This window comes from Podarcis raffonei, chromosome 3, assembly GCF_027172205.1.
Source record: "Podarcis raffonei isolate rPodRaf1 chromosome 3, rPodRaf1.pri, whole genome shotgun sequence".
NCBI lineage: Eukaryota > Metazoa > Chordata > Lepidosauria > Squamata > Lacertidae > Podarcis > Podarcis raffonei.
The window spans coordinates 21339817-21355900 of NC_070604.1; the positions used below are offsets into that span (position 1 = coordinate 21339817).

A 16084-nucleotide genomic window follows, 5' to 3' on the forward strand; every position below is an offset into this window, starting at 1 on the left:
GAAAGACTTCATGTCAAAACAAACAGTGACTAGCAGGAATGAATAATCTGGCAATGGGGAGGCTTGCTATAGTGAAGGCACTGTAAGGGGACTGTTAAGCCAGCGAAGGAGTAACTGAACACTGAATTCTTTGCTTAAGAGCTTTTGTATTCTTCAGGGGAAGGTGCTAATCAGTAGAAAGTATCTTCCAAAGGTGCCTTCTGCTTTTCAAGCAGTGTTTGCCAGGAGAAGGAGGAGAAGGAGGAAAAAATCTTCTGCAGAACAGCAAATTATTGCATTCATTAATTCTAGGGATCATACTGCTTTTGACAAACACACGTTTTCAAGGATAGAAAACCCATACTAAAAACATGCAGCAGAATTACAGACTCATATATATTCTCACATATATCCTCAGAGAAGCGCCATATAGCTCAGGGGTAGAGTACTGTACTTTTCCGTGCATAACACCCCCCCTGTGTATAAGACGCCCCCTATTTTGGGGGACAAAAAAATTAAGAAAACGGGGGGAGATTCCCTAGAGTTGTTGAGCTTTTTTGGGGGGGGGGTGCCGAAAAACACTCACTTGCCAGAGCTACGCTAACACTCGTGAGTGTTGCAACAGCCTGCTAACGTCTGTCCCCTCGCTGGTAGAAGCAGCCAATTGCCCGCCCAATTACCGCAGCAACAGCCAATCAACACCACCCCTTGATGCAGCCACCAATAACACACTGCTGACAATCTCCGGCTCATGGCATCAACCAATCCCACGTCCCCCCTATGCACTATCCATGTTTAAGGTAAAGGGACCCCTGACCATTAGGTCCAGTCGTGGCCGACTCTGGGGTTGCGGTGCTCATCTCACTTTATTGGCCGAGGGAGCCGGCGTACAGCTTCCAGGTCATGTGGCCAGCATGACTAAGCCGATTCTAGTGAACCAGAGCAGCACACGGAAACGCTGTTTACCTTTCCGCCAGAGCGGTACCTATTTATCTACTTGCACTTTGATGTGCTTTTGAACTGCTAGGTTGGCAGAAGCTGGGACTAAACAATGGGAGCTCACGCCGTTGCGGGGATTTGAACCACCAAACTTCTGATCAGCAAGTCCTAGGCTCTGTGGTTTAATCCACAGCGCCACCCGTGTCCCTATCCATGTATAAGACGCCCCCTATTTTGAACATAATTTTAGAGTATAAAAACCTAGTCTTATACAAGGAAAAGTATGGTATGTGCTTTCCATGCAGAATGTCTCATGTTCAATCCCTGGCATCTCCAGGCAGTGCTGCGAAAGACTCACACGCAAAACACTGGAAAGTCACTGGCCCACAGTCACTCTAAAAAAAAATATAATGAGAAAAATTGCCCTTCATAGCAATACATACATAAGGATGTTTTTTCTAGAGCACAACAAGTATCAAGAACAGCTGTGGCTCAGTGGTAGAAGCATCTGCTTTGCATGCAGGAAGTCCCACATTCAATTCTCAGCATCTCCAGGGAGGGATGGTCAAGAACCACTGTCTGAAATCTTGGAGGCCTATTGCCAGTCGGTGTATACAATAGTGACTTCATTATTGGGTATGTTCCTATGGAATAGTGTACCTGTAATGCTAACTTATTGTGGCCAATAAAAACTAATTGAAAAAGGAACTCAAAATTAGTGAATTTTGATAACACTCTGAAAATCATTCATCCCCAGTGAAATAATAGCTTTCTAGATTTTCTGTTTCACTGTCTTTGCCCTCATAGGAAAATTTAAACTGAATGACACCTTTAAAACAGAGAATAATTTGTTTCTACTTTCCTTACTGGAATGAAAAACTTGATGCAGAAGACCATAGTAATCCCCCCCCCCCATCCTGATAAAACTCTTGGTTTAGCAACAAAATATAAACATGGCCTTATTTATTCTCTCATATTTTAACTACTTTTATCAACCATTATATTTTAAAGAAAACAAACCAAAAGGATACCTGTATTGGAAAACATGGACTCCTGTTTTCACAGGTCCGTTGGCAGTCTGCTTCTCCCAGAAAGGAAGGTCGATTTACACTCTGTGGCGTAAATGCAAGGTCATGACTGATGTATTGCCCCCACACAGTGATCATATCAGAATGTCGCTCATCTTCAGTAACAGCCTCATTAGATACCTCAATAATGTTTCTTGTCACTTCACGCACCTGGAGAAAAAGAGTTAATTGTGTTGGCACGTGAGACACTATTTACTTTTCATTCAATAGCCAAAGGGGATGAAAGCAGCCAAGAACGTACCACTTTAGCCAAAATAATGTAAGTTACAAAGTTGTTCTATTTTAAAAACATATTTCAGTTTTATTAAATTGTTAAACATGTACAACTTAAACAGCTTAACACACCCCCCCCTCTCTCTTGGCAAAGTTGTTTTGAGGCAGGGATAGGGAAACTGTGGCTCTCTGGATTGTTGGAAACCAATCAGCCTCAGTCAGCCTAGTCAACGGAGTGGAATGATGGGAGTTATAGTTCAGTAACATCTGAAGAGCCATAGGTTTCTCAGTCCTGCTCTAAGCGGTAAACAAGAACCCATAGGTGCTAACTCCCTGGGGCCCTGGGTGCCCGAGCACACACAAATTCCCCATGAAGGGGCCAGGCATCCACAAATTTCACTGCCAGGGCCACACACGCTGCATGGCACCCACAGCCCCAGGCAGCCACTCCTGCAAGAAGCTTGTCTCTAATCATCTTTAGGCAGAAACAAAGGACCTTATTGCGTGGTAGCTACATTAGCGCTGCGATCCTGTGCCATTCTGCTTGGAAGCAAGTCTCATTTGTTACTGTTTAGTGGGTGGGTTTTATTTGTTTCCTTAATCACATTCTCTCTTGTGCTGTGGCTCTATGCCTGGAAACTTTGTTGATGCAGGGTATAGAAATCTCTTATAAAAAAACAACACATTTTAATGATTTCACAGAGTACCAACCGACGGCAATGGAAATCCATTATGTAGGAAACCGTAATTCCATCCTTTGGGCTGACTTAGTCCATCTTCATAAACTGGAGGAAGCCATCTAGCCAGGGCTGTGTTGGAGGCTCCCCATCTAGGATGCTCCCTAGGCAATTAAAATGTTTTAGAAGACATTTTGATATAACCAGCAACATTAACTGCAGCAGGCATGTGGGCAAATATTCAAAATCTACGAGTTCAATTCAGTGACAGATTTATGAAAAGCAATCATATGCAACTCCTCAAACTTGAGATAAGTATGGAACAAGTTTAAGGTCAGCTATCCCCTGCAAAACTTTTTACAGCTGGAGGCTGTGGCCAGGATCCAAAGTGCCATGGAACAAATTCCACTTTCTCAATGGAGCTTTGAACTTGTGGGTATCAAACAGGCAACACTCCATACCATGCGATATACCTCTCTTGAATCTGGAGCGGATTTTTGAAGGAATTTGCAGTATGGCATAAGGAAAGGGGAAGGGGAGATGTCAAACATTTTGCTTGGCGTGCCCAAGTCCTTCCACACTCCTGAAGTAGTAACTCTTTGGATCCTGGCCTGTAAACACAACTCATGTTATTATGACCTCTTGGAATATGGCTCAAGAGCAAGAAAGAAAACTAAGATCTCAAGGAAATCACCCAAAGCCATGTGATTATTGGGAATAAGGAAGAAAAGAGGTTGAAAAAGATGAGAGGTTTTCACGTTGAATGGAGGGCAATTTCATGTCCGTGCACACTCAACTGCATGGGTTTAGTGGGCTATGGCAAGCCCTTTGCTATTTTCAGAGCTCCCCAAACCTGGGGGCAATTAATTCTTTCTTTGTGCAAAAGACATAGGTGAAAGCACAAAGTCCCAAGTAAGCTTCTCGGAGTGCCTGAAACAGCTTTCTCAATCTCCTTCCCTCCAGATGTTTTGTAGTAGAGCTGCCACAATCCCTTGCCACGGCCCATGCTAGCTGGGGCTGATGGGAGTGGCAGTCCAACAACTTCTGGAGCCTGGGAAGGCTGCACTAAAGAATGAGTAAGGAATGATGATGATGATAGGAAGAAGAACAGATATTTACTGGAGCACCAAACAAAAAAGACTGTTCCTTCTACAGTGGTACCTCGGGTTAAGTACTTAATTCGTTCCAGAGGTCCGTTCTTAACCTGAAACTGTTCTTAACCTGAAGCACCACTTTAGCTAATGGGGCCTCCTGCTGCCGCCGGAGCGCAATTTCTGTTCTTATCCTGAAGCAAAGTTCTTAACCTGAAGCACTATTTCTGGGTTAGCAGAGTCTGTAACCTGAAGCGTATGTTACCTGAAGCGTATGTAACCTGAGTTACCACTGTATATAGGAGAGTCGCTGCAAGGTGCAACTGTACAGAAAGACACAGATGATCTACACGAAGTTAGTCATACACTTATGTTTCTTTAGGGACACTTAACAGGGAACAATTATTTTAGTAATACTTCATTGATCTTCAGTATACAAAGGGGCTCAATTTGCAAAGCAATGTGGGACAGTAATACATTTAATTAACTGCGATAATTCACATTTGAAGGTTGACGTACGCCTTAATAAAGCATTCAGATTAGTTACAGCTGATTTGTCTTTATTGAAATGGCATAAAATACTGCACATAGTGCTATTTCACTCAATTAAAAGTAATGATATGTTAATTTAACAGCTTAACCAGTGATTTTCTTCCTGATTGCTTTAATATTTTAGAAGATCACTGGAATGTTACTGGGGTAAGAAACCTTTCTTTTCAAAAGTGGTGGGGAGGCAAACAGAACTGCAAGCACATTCTGTGTGCTTATGGATTTGTTCCCTCAGCTGAAACAAATGGGGAAACCCGAATCTTCAGCAACATGAGCAAGAGTGCTGTGTTCAAGGAAGAATGCACAGAAATATCCGTAGTGAAGTGTAGGGTACAATTTTTTGACACAGTCCATCATCTGCCAAGGGCAACCTGTGTTCATATAAAGCTCCACTTCACAGCCTGAATGCAAATCTACACTTTATATATTTCTTTATATGCAAGGTTGCTTAATCTAACTATAGTGGCACCTTGGTTTACGAACTTAATCCATTCTGGAAGTCCGTTCTTACACCAAGGCGTGCTTTCCCATTGCAGTGGGGGACTCAATTTACACTCAACAGGAAGTGGAACATGTTCTGCTTCCAAGGCAAAGTTCACAAACCAAAACACCTACTTCTGGGTTTGCAGCATTCTTAATCCAAGTTGTTCATAAACTAAGCTGTTCTTAAACCAATGTACCACTGTATATCTTAATACTGAACTGCCAGATTCAATATACATGTAACATTAAAGCACTTACTGGGGCTCCTCAAAGATGGTTCAGGGTTTAAATGATACTGCACATTCCCACAAACATCTACAGCCAACAGATGCGTCCATTATGGGCTAAACAGCAAACATTTATCCTTAATCACAACTATATTTTTCAAACAAGCTTGTAAAAATTCTAAGGATTCTCAAATGAAGCAAACCCAGAGAGTTTCAATGTGAAACTAAGTGAGTATGGAAGCCCAAGGAAAAACAAGGGAGGCCAGCCTGTTTTGCATTACAAGGGGGAGAGTCAACATAATTATACCTCTTGCTGTAAGATTTACCTGTTCTGGCAAGCTCCGGTGATATGTCTGTATTTCCTGGTCATACAATTGTCTGGGCATTTTGGTGGCAGCATGTAAGGTAGACATCCAGATACATTGGTAATCATCATGAGAACATCAGCAGGTAACACATCTGGAAATTAAAAACACGGCTTCACTCTTTGTGCACAGCATTTGACTACCATTCATTATCTGTGGAATGCTCTCCCCAGCAATGCCTGCCTGGCACCTTCTTTGACATATTTTCGTTGCCACAGAAAATCTAATCTTTTCCCCAATGTTTTTGATAGACTACATTGTTTTGTTGCTAGTATGCTGCCTAAACATCCTGTGTCTGTTTTGGAAGTTGTTTTATTCTCTTTTTAATGGTAGAATATTAATGTTTTTAAATGTTGTCTCTCAAAAGGCTTTGGGCAACAACGCAAATTAATAATACTGCAATTACTGGTGCAACACCATTCAAAATACTGATGCAAGAATCACACTACACACACACACACACACACACACACACACAGTTTGAATGCCAGTTGCATATTTGCAATAAAATGCAAATATTTTTCTTAGGTGCTTATTGTTGTTTTTTTACATGTCCAGAAACATTAGTAAACTGTATACTCAAGCCAAACAAAAATAAACATTTTAAAGCATTCCTGAGATGAACTTCGCATCAGGATCTCAGACACTGATGCAAGTGTTTTTTGTTATTTGGAGTATCTGAATTTCTTCCCTGAAGCACAAAAAGCGGCCTCTTTTCAGTTGTGTTCAATTGTGTGCACAGCCCAGATAGGAATTTAAGTCCTACCTGCAGCAAAATAAGACTAGAATGAAGTCAATACTGCTTTAATCTAAGAAGCACAACCCTTAAGCAGCCACAAGGGATCCTTGTGAGCATCTGCTTGTGCTTACCACTTGGAAGCAAGGAACGTTTATGCTTCTGGTGAAGTTTTCCTTTCAAAACCTGCATCGAAGCTTCCATGCTTTCGGCCGCTTGAGAGATAGCTTGAGTCTCTTGATATGAATATTTGGAAAATGCCCAAAACTGTGAAGGAGCCATTGTATCATGTCTTTTGAGAAGCCTACAGAAGAAAGAAATAATGGTGATGAAAAAAAAACCTTTAATTACGCTGTCATCTCTTAGTATTTTCATGGGTGCGCTTACTGCTCCATCATTGTTTATCAGCTTCTCTTTGTGGGTATTTTAAATACATTTTTCTCTCTCTGTTCAAGCACATTCCTGGCCTTTTAGATTCAAGTGTTCTATTTCTACCTCAGTCTGTGCTTCCTATCATAGACTGCAAAAGCTGTTCATGGTATATTTATTGTATGCATTTATTATACTCTGTTTAACATACATAAACCTAGAACTCACAAACGGTGGACAATGTTTTAATTTGCTGGAAGCCACCAAGAGTAGCTGGGGCAACCCAGTGAGATGGACGACAAAACAAATCTATTATTATTATTAAATCCATAATTTGGTTCGTTTTATTAGATCTGAGAGCAGTTAGATATGTGAGACACTGGACAGTACATAGGAACAGTCTTTCTAGAGGGATTTTTGTGCCAGTAATGACTGGCAGTGTTAATGTTAACTGCAAACAAATAAGTGTGTGTTCAACACCTGGTACATGGGGGGGGGGCAGTAAAAATAATGCAGTCTGAAAGGAAGAAAAACCACAAAAGAAATCTATTTCCCTATTAGGATTCAAGTTCAAGCTGAGGTCACGAATGAAACTTGTTCACTCAGCGCAAGTTCTTCCAAAACTTAGTTCATTAAATCAGCAAACATAACCCTGAGATCCTTTCTATGGAATGATTAAGAGCTTCCCAATCTGAAACTGGATGAGAAACTGCCTCTTCAACCCAGGAGTGCTTTTTCATCCTCAAGGGCAGTGCTGAAACTCATTTGTATTGTACTGCCTCTTGCTTCAGTTATTTGCGAGCTAAACATTTGGGTTTTCACAGTGCTGTGCACCCTGTTACTTTCTGAAGATCAAATCTGAAATATGCACTTTCTCCCTCCTTCATTGTTTCCCACTCTGCCGCCCCCCGCCCTTTCATAGTTTGAAAGTTCTTGGTCTCAATGCACCACTGATGCTTCAAAATCAAGGATTATTAAAATTTGGTAAAGAACACCCCTTCAGGGCACGAATTAACATTGTTCAGCATGCTCTCCCCAAACATTGCTGAGAATTTGAACACACTCTCAAAATTAATGATTTGTAGATTACTTAAAACAGTGCAAATTACTATTTTCATTCATGCAATTTAGTGAATGTTCAGTGCAATGCTTTTTGCTGCTCCCACACAGCTGCGATATTAAGTTTACACCTGTACATACATCTGTACATACATCTGTTAGAAAAATTTTAAGGTGCATACACATAGCAGACACACTCTCCACAGAAAACCAACCCTTCACCCTTCAAATTTTAGGAAATATTCCTTGAGAAAATTACACATTATTTTAGAGCACACAACAATCCCAAAAGCAATCTTGGCCCTTCTTATTACTCAAGTATTTCCTCTGCAGAAGGAAATATCTTGGAGAAACCTTTCCCAGTAGGTCTTTTCACTTACAAATCCTGTCTTAAGGGCATATTTTGTGTATGAATAAGGTATGCCTGCAAGAACTATAGTATTTACCATCTCAAAAGAATGGCCAGGCTGCCCAGGTAATGCAATCAGCAAAACATTATTAGGTACCTTGACAGATAGGAGAGAGCCACTCTCAAATTTTTGTTGTAGACCACCTACTTATGTGATCTATCTCACTCAATGGATCATCACCTTTTTGTGGTGAGTGGGTTTGCACGTTCCTATAACCCTTGTGAGGAACGCGGGTGGCACTGTGGTCTAAACCACTGAGCCTAGGGCTTGCTGATCGGAAGGTCGGTGGTTTGAATCCCCGCGATGGGGTGAGCTCCCGTTGCTCGGTCCCTGCTCCTGCCAGCCTAGCAGTTCGAAGGCACGTCAAAGTGCAAGTAGATAAATAGGTACCGCTCCAGCGGGAAGGTAAACAGCATTTTCATGCGCTGCTCTGGTTTTGCCAGAAGCGGCTTAGTCATGCTGGCCACATGACCCGGAAAAACTGTCTGCAGACAAATGTCAGCTCCCTCGGCTAGTAAAGCGAGATGAGCGCTGCAACCCCAGAGTCTTTTGCGGCTGGACTTAACTGTCAGGGGTCCTTTACCTTTACCTTTTATGACCCTTGTGAGTGACGTCATTGGGAGACTTGTACTCCCAGCAGGGTCACCCAAGGCAGTAAGGTCAAAGGGGAGGAAGCTAGAATGGTTCAAAAAGTCCTCAACGGCAGAACAGGTGGAAGATAACAAGCGGTATGTTATGACGGCTATGAAGGCAGATGAAGGATGCAGCAGATAAGAATCCACCGGTCGTCATGATACTCATGCCATTGGAATAGAGCCTTTCTGCTTATGAAAAGCTTGGCCTATCGCTCAACCTTCAAAAAACCAAAGTGCTGCGCCAAAAAGCACAAAACAACCCTTTTGCAATGCCATAAATCCAGCTCAATGGTGTAACATTGGAAAGTGTCGATCACTTCTCCTACCTGGGCAGTTATATTTCCACAAGAGCCGACACTGATGCTGAAATCCAGCATCGCCTGAGATCTGCAAGTGCAGCTTTCTCCCGACTGAAGTGCAGAGTGTTTGAGGACTGGGACATTTGCAGGGAAGCCAAAATGCTTGTTTACAAGGCTATTGTCCTACCAACCTTACAGTATGTCTGTGAAACATGGACCACTTATAAATACCATCTCCAACTCCTTGAAAGATTCCATCAACGGTGTCCCCCCAAAATGTTACACATCACTTGGGAAGACAGGTGAACTAATGCCAGTGTACTGGAAGAAGCAAAGATCACCAGTGTCGAAGAAATGATTCTTCAACATTGACTTAGTTGCACTGGTCATGTTGTGCGGATGCCTGATTATTGTCTTCCAAAGCAACTACTCTATTCTGAAGTTAAAAATGGAAAGTTGGTGGTCAGCAAAAGAGGTTTAAAGACTCTCTCAAGGCAAATCTTAAAAAATGTAGTATGAACACTGACAATTGGGAAACAATGGCCTGCGAGTGCTCCAATTGGAGAACAGCCTTTACCAAAGGTGTCATGGACTTTGAAGACACTCGAACTCAGGACAAAAGGGAGAAACATGCCAAGAGGAAGACACATTTGGCAAACCCTCACCAAGAACAACTCCCACCCAGAAACCTATGTCCCCACTGTGGAAGGATGTGTGGATCCAGAATTGGCCTCTACAGTCACTTAAGGACTCACTGTTAAGACCATGTTCATGGAAGACAATCTCACTCAGCTACGAGTGATTGCCCTAGAAGTTGTGATGTATGTATGATGCTTTTAGGGTGGTCTTTGACCAAGGGGTGGGGCAACATATACAGTCTTTAAAGGGGCTTGTACAATTTTGTTCTGCGTCTGTCTTACCTCCTTGCAAGGGGGGGGGGGACTCTGTTGCAACAGAAAAATAAAGATCTGCCTTGCTTTTCACTGGATCTTGCCTCTATCCATTCTTCTCTGACTGATCATGGACTGAGGAGACCCAGAGTCCCTTGGGGAGCTGGGCAGCAAAAGCCAACCCCTAATTTATCTATACCACCTCTGAGTGTACAAATAATACGTTGATCCCGTTTATTTATATATTGCCTTTAAACCCTGCTTTTCTTCCAGGCACATCAATTGGCATGTGTGGTTCTCAACTCTTTTATCCTCACAACAATCCTATGGGGTAGGTTAGGCTAAGAAACAGGGACTGGCCCATGATCATCCAATGAGCTTTAAGGATTTGTACCTGGGTTTCCTCCAGCTCTCCTCTGGAACCACAACACAGTTTAATAGTTTGTTGTAAGTTATGTGGGCCTTGTTTTGCTGCAAGTTGCAGTTACAAAGTTGGAAGAATTAGAATACTTAACAGAATTTCTTGCCACGAGCATAGATTCTAATCATCCATAAGTTGCTCATTTTCTACCACCCTCGTGGTTTCTGTGCCTGCATGATCTGGAATCAGTGCTTTAATCAGTATAAATCTTTGTCTCCACTTTAAGCCTATTATTGTAATCCAGAGTCCCATATGTAAATTATGAAGTGCAGAAGGCTTTTTTTATTATTCTGTCCTGCCTTGATGCAATTGTAAGGTGAATGTAGACAGGAAATTCTGTAAGCAGGCACCTGCAAGAGATCACCGAGCAAGGCCAGGTATGAGGTTGCTATCTCACCTTTCTCCTCTTCTGGTTGTTTCTTCACCTTGGATGGAAGTGGTTTCCTGCGGAGTTCTCCTAATTCCATGCTCTTTTGCTTTTCCTATGCATGTTTAAAAGAGAGTCACCACAGGACCAAAGCATAATTTGACATAATTTGTAATAGCAATACACAAAAGCATGCAACATGCCATGAATGGGACATAGGTCAGCATAGGTCAGCCTAGGGTGAACACCTGGATAAGTGGAAAGCCGGGAACAGGCTATCTCCGCCACCCAAATACCCCCCTGGACTCAGGAACAGGCACAATCCCCTCTCAGGGGTTGACCACACCATCGTGTCTCTGAAGTCCTTTAACGGAATACACTTCACATAGGGATGGCGAGAGTGTTCTCCCATCCCTATCACCTGAACCAGAACCTTACAAGTTGTGATGATTTGCTACATGGCAGGCAAAACCCAAATGGCAACGACCAATCAGCCAAGTGGGGAAAATTCCTGCCGTGCCCCTGTCCCAATGACAGACGACACACGACAGCATAGCAAGGTCAAGCGCACAAGCCCTAAAAGTAGGAAGAGGTGGGCGGGTGTTCCAAATGCACAAGCCAAAAGAGGAAGCTCTGGGTCACGTGCATGGGCATAAATAGGTCCCTTGATCCATTTAGCTTGTGTACCATTGGCCTGATCAAACCCAGCATCAAGGAACCTACCAATTGGGTGTTGTGGCTATCCAATCATACCCACCCACAACACAGGGTTAGGTTGCCAGGTCTCACCGCAACACGTGCCCTCTTTAAGGGAGGACCCAATTTGTGGAATGCTCTCTCCAGGGAAGTTCACCTGGCACCTTCATTATATATTTTTAGGCACCAGGCAAAAATGTTCTTCTTCAACTAGGCCTTTGACTGATTAGTACCTTACAGATTGGGGTGGTGTGTAAGTTGGTTTTTGTTTTTTGCTGGATACAGCAGGGACTTTTGCAGCAATGGAAACTCCCTAACAGCAGAGCCAGCAATGAGGATCTAGGGCAGGCATCCCCAACCTTCAGCCCTCCAGATGTTTTGGACTACAATTCCCATCATCCCTGACCACCGGTCCTGTTAGCTAGGGATCATGGGAGTTGTAGGCCAAAACATATGGAGGGCTGCAGGTTGGGGGTGCCTGATCTAGGGTTTGGAACGTTTTGTAAGACTCCTAACTGCTGCAGCTAGTGGACCAACATCAATACACAATTAGGAATGGGACCCTGATGTTAAGGCTTTCTAAAGATTAAAGTAATAAATGAAGTGTGAATTCCCAAAAAATAGCATGCCATGAAATAAAATATAATTTAAAACTACATATTTGAAACTTTATCGGGACAGAAAAGGTGAATGATTTTTCTTTACTCCAAACAAGGGAATAAAATCCTATAAAAAAATCTCAATAAAGTAAACCAAGAGGTTTTTTAAAAAAATGATATTAGGGTCCCTCCCCTCCAAATACATCAAATGATACTTAGGGCATTATGTGTGCCCCTCTTCCCCCTGTATTGTAAAGAATGTTTTTGTTTTTACTTACTGAATAAGTCATTCCTGCCCCATTGGACAAAAACAAGGAAAACAGCCACACTGACCATTGTTATTAAAATTATGAAGAAAATGAATACTCTCATCTGAAAAATAATGAAAGCAGTACAGTGAATGAAACTAGGACTACAGTTTATAAAAGCAGCATATACATAAGTAGTTTTCTAGCTGTGCAAAATTTGATCCTATTTCAGTCTCTTTAAAGATTCAAATAATCAGAAGTTTAACCTTCACCATCTAATCTATGTAAAAATAAATAAAATGAGATACAAAAGTTGAAACAAACTGATTAAAGGTTTTCTTACAATCAAGTGACATTATTTGTTAAATTAATAAACAACTTATTTTGCATAGAGTTTAATTAACAAAGGAAAATGGGATAGCAGAAGTTTGCTTAAAATATTTCAAATAAAATGCCTCCCATATTCCAATTAAACTTCAAAACAGTACACATAATTACATTATTATGTTTTATTTGCTTTTAAAAAAAACCTTGAAAACTTTCTAGATTGAAATCGCTGTAATTCAGAAGAATCACATTAAAGCCAATGCATGTTGTTTGTAGGAAGTTGGTTGTTGGTTGCAGCTGGAGGGGGAAAATGCATATTTTATAGATGAACATAATTTACACTACATAATTAAACCTAAAGGTACATGCTTTTGGAACAGAACCGTGGTTCATATACACCCTTTCATCAGTTGATAACTGCAACATCAACCTCCACATATTAACCTCAATATCAACCTCAACATCAGCTTCTACATATGTCTCTGCTATCAGTGATCTAGTACCGAAGACAAAATTTCAAGATCACCTCAGTGCTTTTCAGTTGAGCACTCCTATGCCATTATAAATCAAGTCTATGGTAACCAGTTCAGGAGTAGAGAAACTACTCAACCCATCATAAAAGTTTGGTTTCACCTTTGCAATACGCTGATGAAAAATCCTGCATGCATATTTAATTGTCACACTGCTTGTGTGTGTATGATTCGAAAATCCCTGCATGAAATAGTGCCCACAAAAAACACACAACAAAGGCAAGTTTTTTTACGTATTTCAAGCTAAAAATATGGGCTCCAAGAAACAAAAGTTTTAGAATCTGACCTTTTTTCCTGCTGAAGTTCTGCAGCTGTGTTGTTTATCACTGGCACTCATTCTCCTGAAACACTACAGTGATATGCTTTCCAAGGCTCCAGCCTTCAGTATAAACTTGCTCTATGCACGAATAAGCCTGCCAGTCTTCAGTATGAACTAGCTGTATACTTCTGCTCGAGTCCTGCTTTGTAGGCTTCTCATGGGCATCTGGTTTGGCCACTGTGAGAACTGGATGCTGGACTACATCACTCTTGGCCTGATGCAGAAGGGCTATTCTTACGTTCTTACTGAAAGTGATTTGATGCACTGCCATTGGCCCATTTTATTTATATTTTTGCACATATAATGCAGCATTTCATCTTCATGGTTTGCGTTCCAATAATGGGTTTATTCTACTCCAGTAATATTGCATGGCCCACTTCCTTTTAGTTTGGAATTCTGGAGTTTCAGATTTTTGGACTACATTTTAACCTGAGATGTATTTGCAGAGGAGCAGGCAAGGTGGTTGGCTCAGGGCCACAAGCACTGAGAGTGGCATTTGCATCACCGTTGGTTGGGTGCCCCATGTGCCACCTGTTATGTACTGAAGTTCTCACCCTGGGCCAGCAAGGGGATACTGTAGATAGTTTTCACTCAGGTCTACATATGCAAATAAGGAATTGAAAGTGACGTTCAGTGATTGGATAGTTACAGAAAGTTGTTACTGTTGCGTTGTAGTGGAGCTCTATATAAACAGGCTGGCTGAACCCTTCAGTTCAGTTCTGTTCTGGCCTGTGAATAAATAAGAGCTGTTTGAAGAATCACTATGTCGTCTGATATGTTCACCCACAACTTAACACCCACAGTGTGAGCTGTGTGAAGGGGGCCTCTGCATGGCAGCAGTGAAGGAATGCCCTCCATCCCACAGGACAATTAAACCCTCCTGCTCCTGGTTGGGCATTAGAGAGGGAGGAGATGCAGCATTTGACATCCTGACCAGATGTTTAATTAGAGTTTAGCCCTGCCCTGCAAGTTGATGAAGGACTGGATCTGGGGCAGGGCAGTGGTTCCCAAGTCAGCCTGGATTCCGTTGGGGCATGGTGGGAGAGGATGTGCATATGAGTGTGTGAATAACAAATTGCTGCAGGAACGTGGAGAACTGAATTACAAATTGGAAACAATGAAAGAAATGGAATTGCCAGGTCCTTCTATCCCTATCTAGAAGCCCATGGCAAATAATACTATGCAGCATGAAGCGATTGGATGCACAAAACCTTACTCCTTTTGGAATAAAAAAAATTGTCCAGACCCATAATTCTGATTCAAAGCTTTAACAAGAAGAACTTCTTCAAAACAGGTACAAAACCAGTCACTGATACATCCTGAATAATTCCACAAAGCATATGCTTTATCCAAGCATAGATGATTCTTCTTAAATATATAACAAAATTAGAATCAGAGCAAAAAGCAAAGTGTGTTGTGAACCACGGGGTACCTGGTGGCAAGTCCAGCTGGTATACACAATCCCAAGGCAGACACTAGTGTGTAATCCAGCAGGTCAACAGGTCCAAAGTCCAGTCAGGTCAGATTCCTGCCTTTACAGCCAATCCAGGGGTTAGGGCACCTGGAGGTCAGTTCCACACAAGCACAGTCCCCAAGAGCTCCCCGGAGCAGCCAAGCCATGGTTCAGCCAATATAGGAAGTTTAGCAGACCCAGCACCTCACTTCTGCTCCCCTTTTACACCTTGCATGCTGATTGCAGCATCTGGGCTTGACAAGGCAGGTGACCCTCACCTGTCCTGAGCCTACTCCAGGTGACGAATCACACACCTCCTTCCCGAGCCAATGAGCTCCACCTGGGCTGAGGGCCCTTACCTGCCTCAGCCTCCTACAGCGTATCTCCTGCTGCTCCTTATGTCTAAGAGCCAGCCGTGTTTGTGGAGACAGGGGCTCCTCTGGCTCTGGTGAATGGGTCCTGCTGCTCTGGCTCCTGTGCACTGACCTCCATCCCCTCACCATCATCTGTCATCATCATCTTTCTCCTCCTCGGTGTCCTGCCAGTTGATGACACTGGGGAGGAGAAAGCAGGAACCTTCAGTGGCAGAGGTAGTGCTGGTTGGCTACCATAGCAGCGGTCACTTAACAGCAGGTCATGAGGCCTGGCAGGGATGTATTTTGGGAGGCAGAGTTCGGGAGCTGAGGTAGGGAAATGGTTCCCAAATCAACCTAGGTTAGGTTGGGGCAGAGTGGGGGAGATTATGCATAGGCTTAAAAATAATGCAGTGCACTGTATTAGGGCAGATTGCTTGAATAAATGTGTACATTAATCAAAACTGCTGATGGGTATGTATGCCTGTATCACAAATTGCTGCAGAAATGTGAAGAACTGAATTTCAAATTGGGGGAAAATGAACAATTGAAATAACTGAAATTGACAGGCCCTTCCCAGAAGCCCATGGCAGATATTATTGTGCAGCATGAAGCAATTGGATGCATAAAAGCTGACTCCTTTTGGAACAATAATTGCCCAGACCCATAATTATGATTTAAAGCTGTACTAACCAGAACTTATTCAAAATTGGTACAAAAACAATCAATGACACAGCCAGAAAAATTCCATAAAACATATGC

General features: G+C 42.4%; 1 protein-coding gene across 1 annotated transcript in view; it reads right to left on the minus strand.

The window, feature by feature from the left end:
• Positions 1-12464, minus strand: part of TPO (thyroid peroxidase) — a 40015-nt gene extending 27551 nt beyond the window's left edge. Inside the window, exons 1-6 of the mRNA XM_053380784.1 lie at positions 12371-12464; positions 10828-10912; positions 6482-6651; positions 5573-5705; positions 2931-3060; positions 1950-2156 (exon numbers count right to left, since the gene is read on the minus strand). Coding sequence (XP_053236759.1) covers positions 1950-2156; positions 2931-3060; positions 5573-5705; positions 6482-6651; positions 10828-10912; positions 12371-12464 — 819 coding nt within the window. The remainder of the gene's footprint in view (positions 1-1949; positions 2157-2930; positions 3061-5572; positions 5706-6481; positions 6652-10827; positions 10913-12370) is intronic.
• Between the last annotated feature and the right edge of the window lie 3620 nt (positions 12465-16084).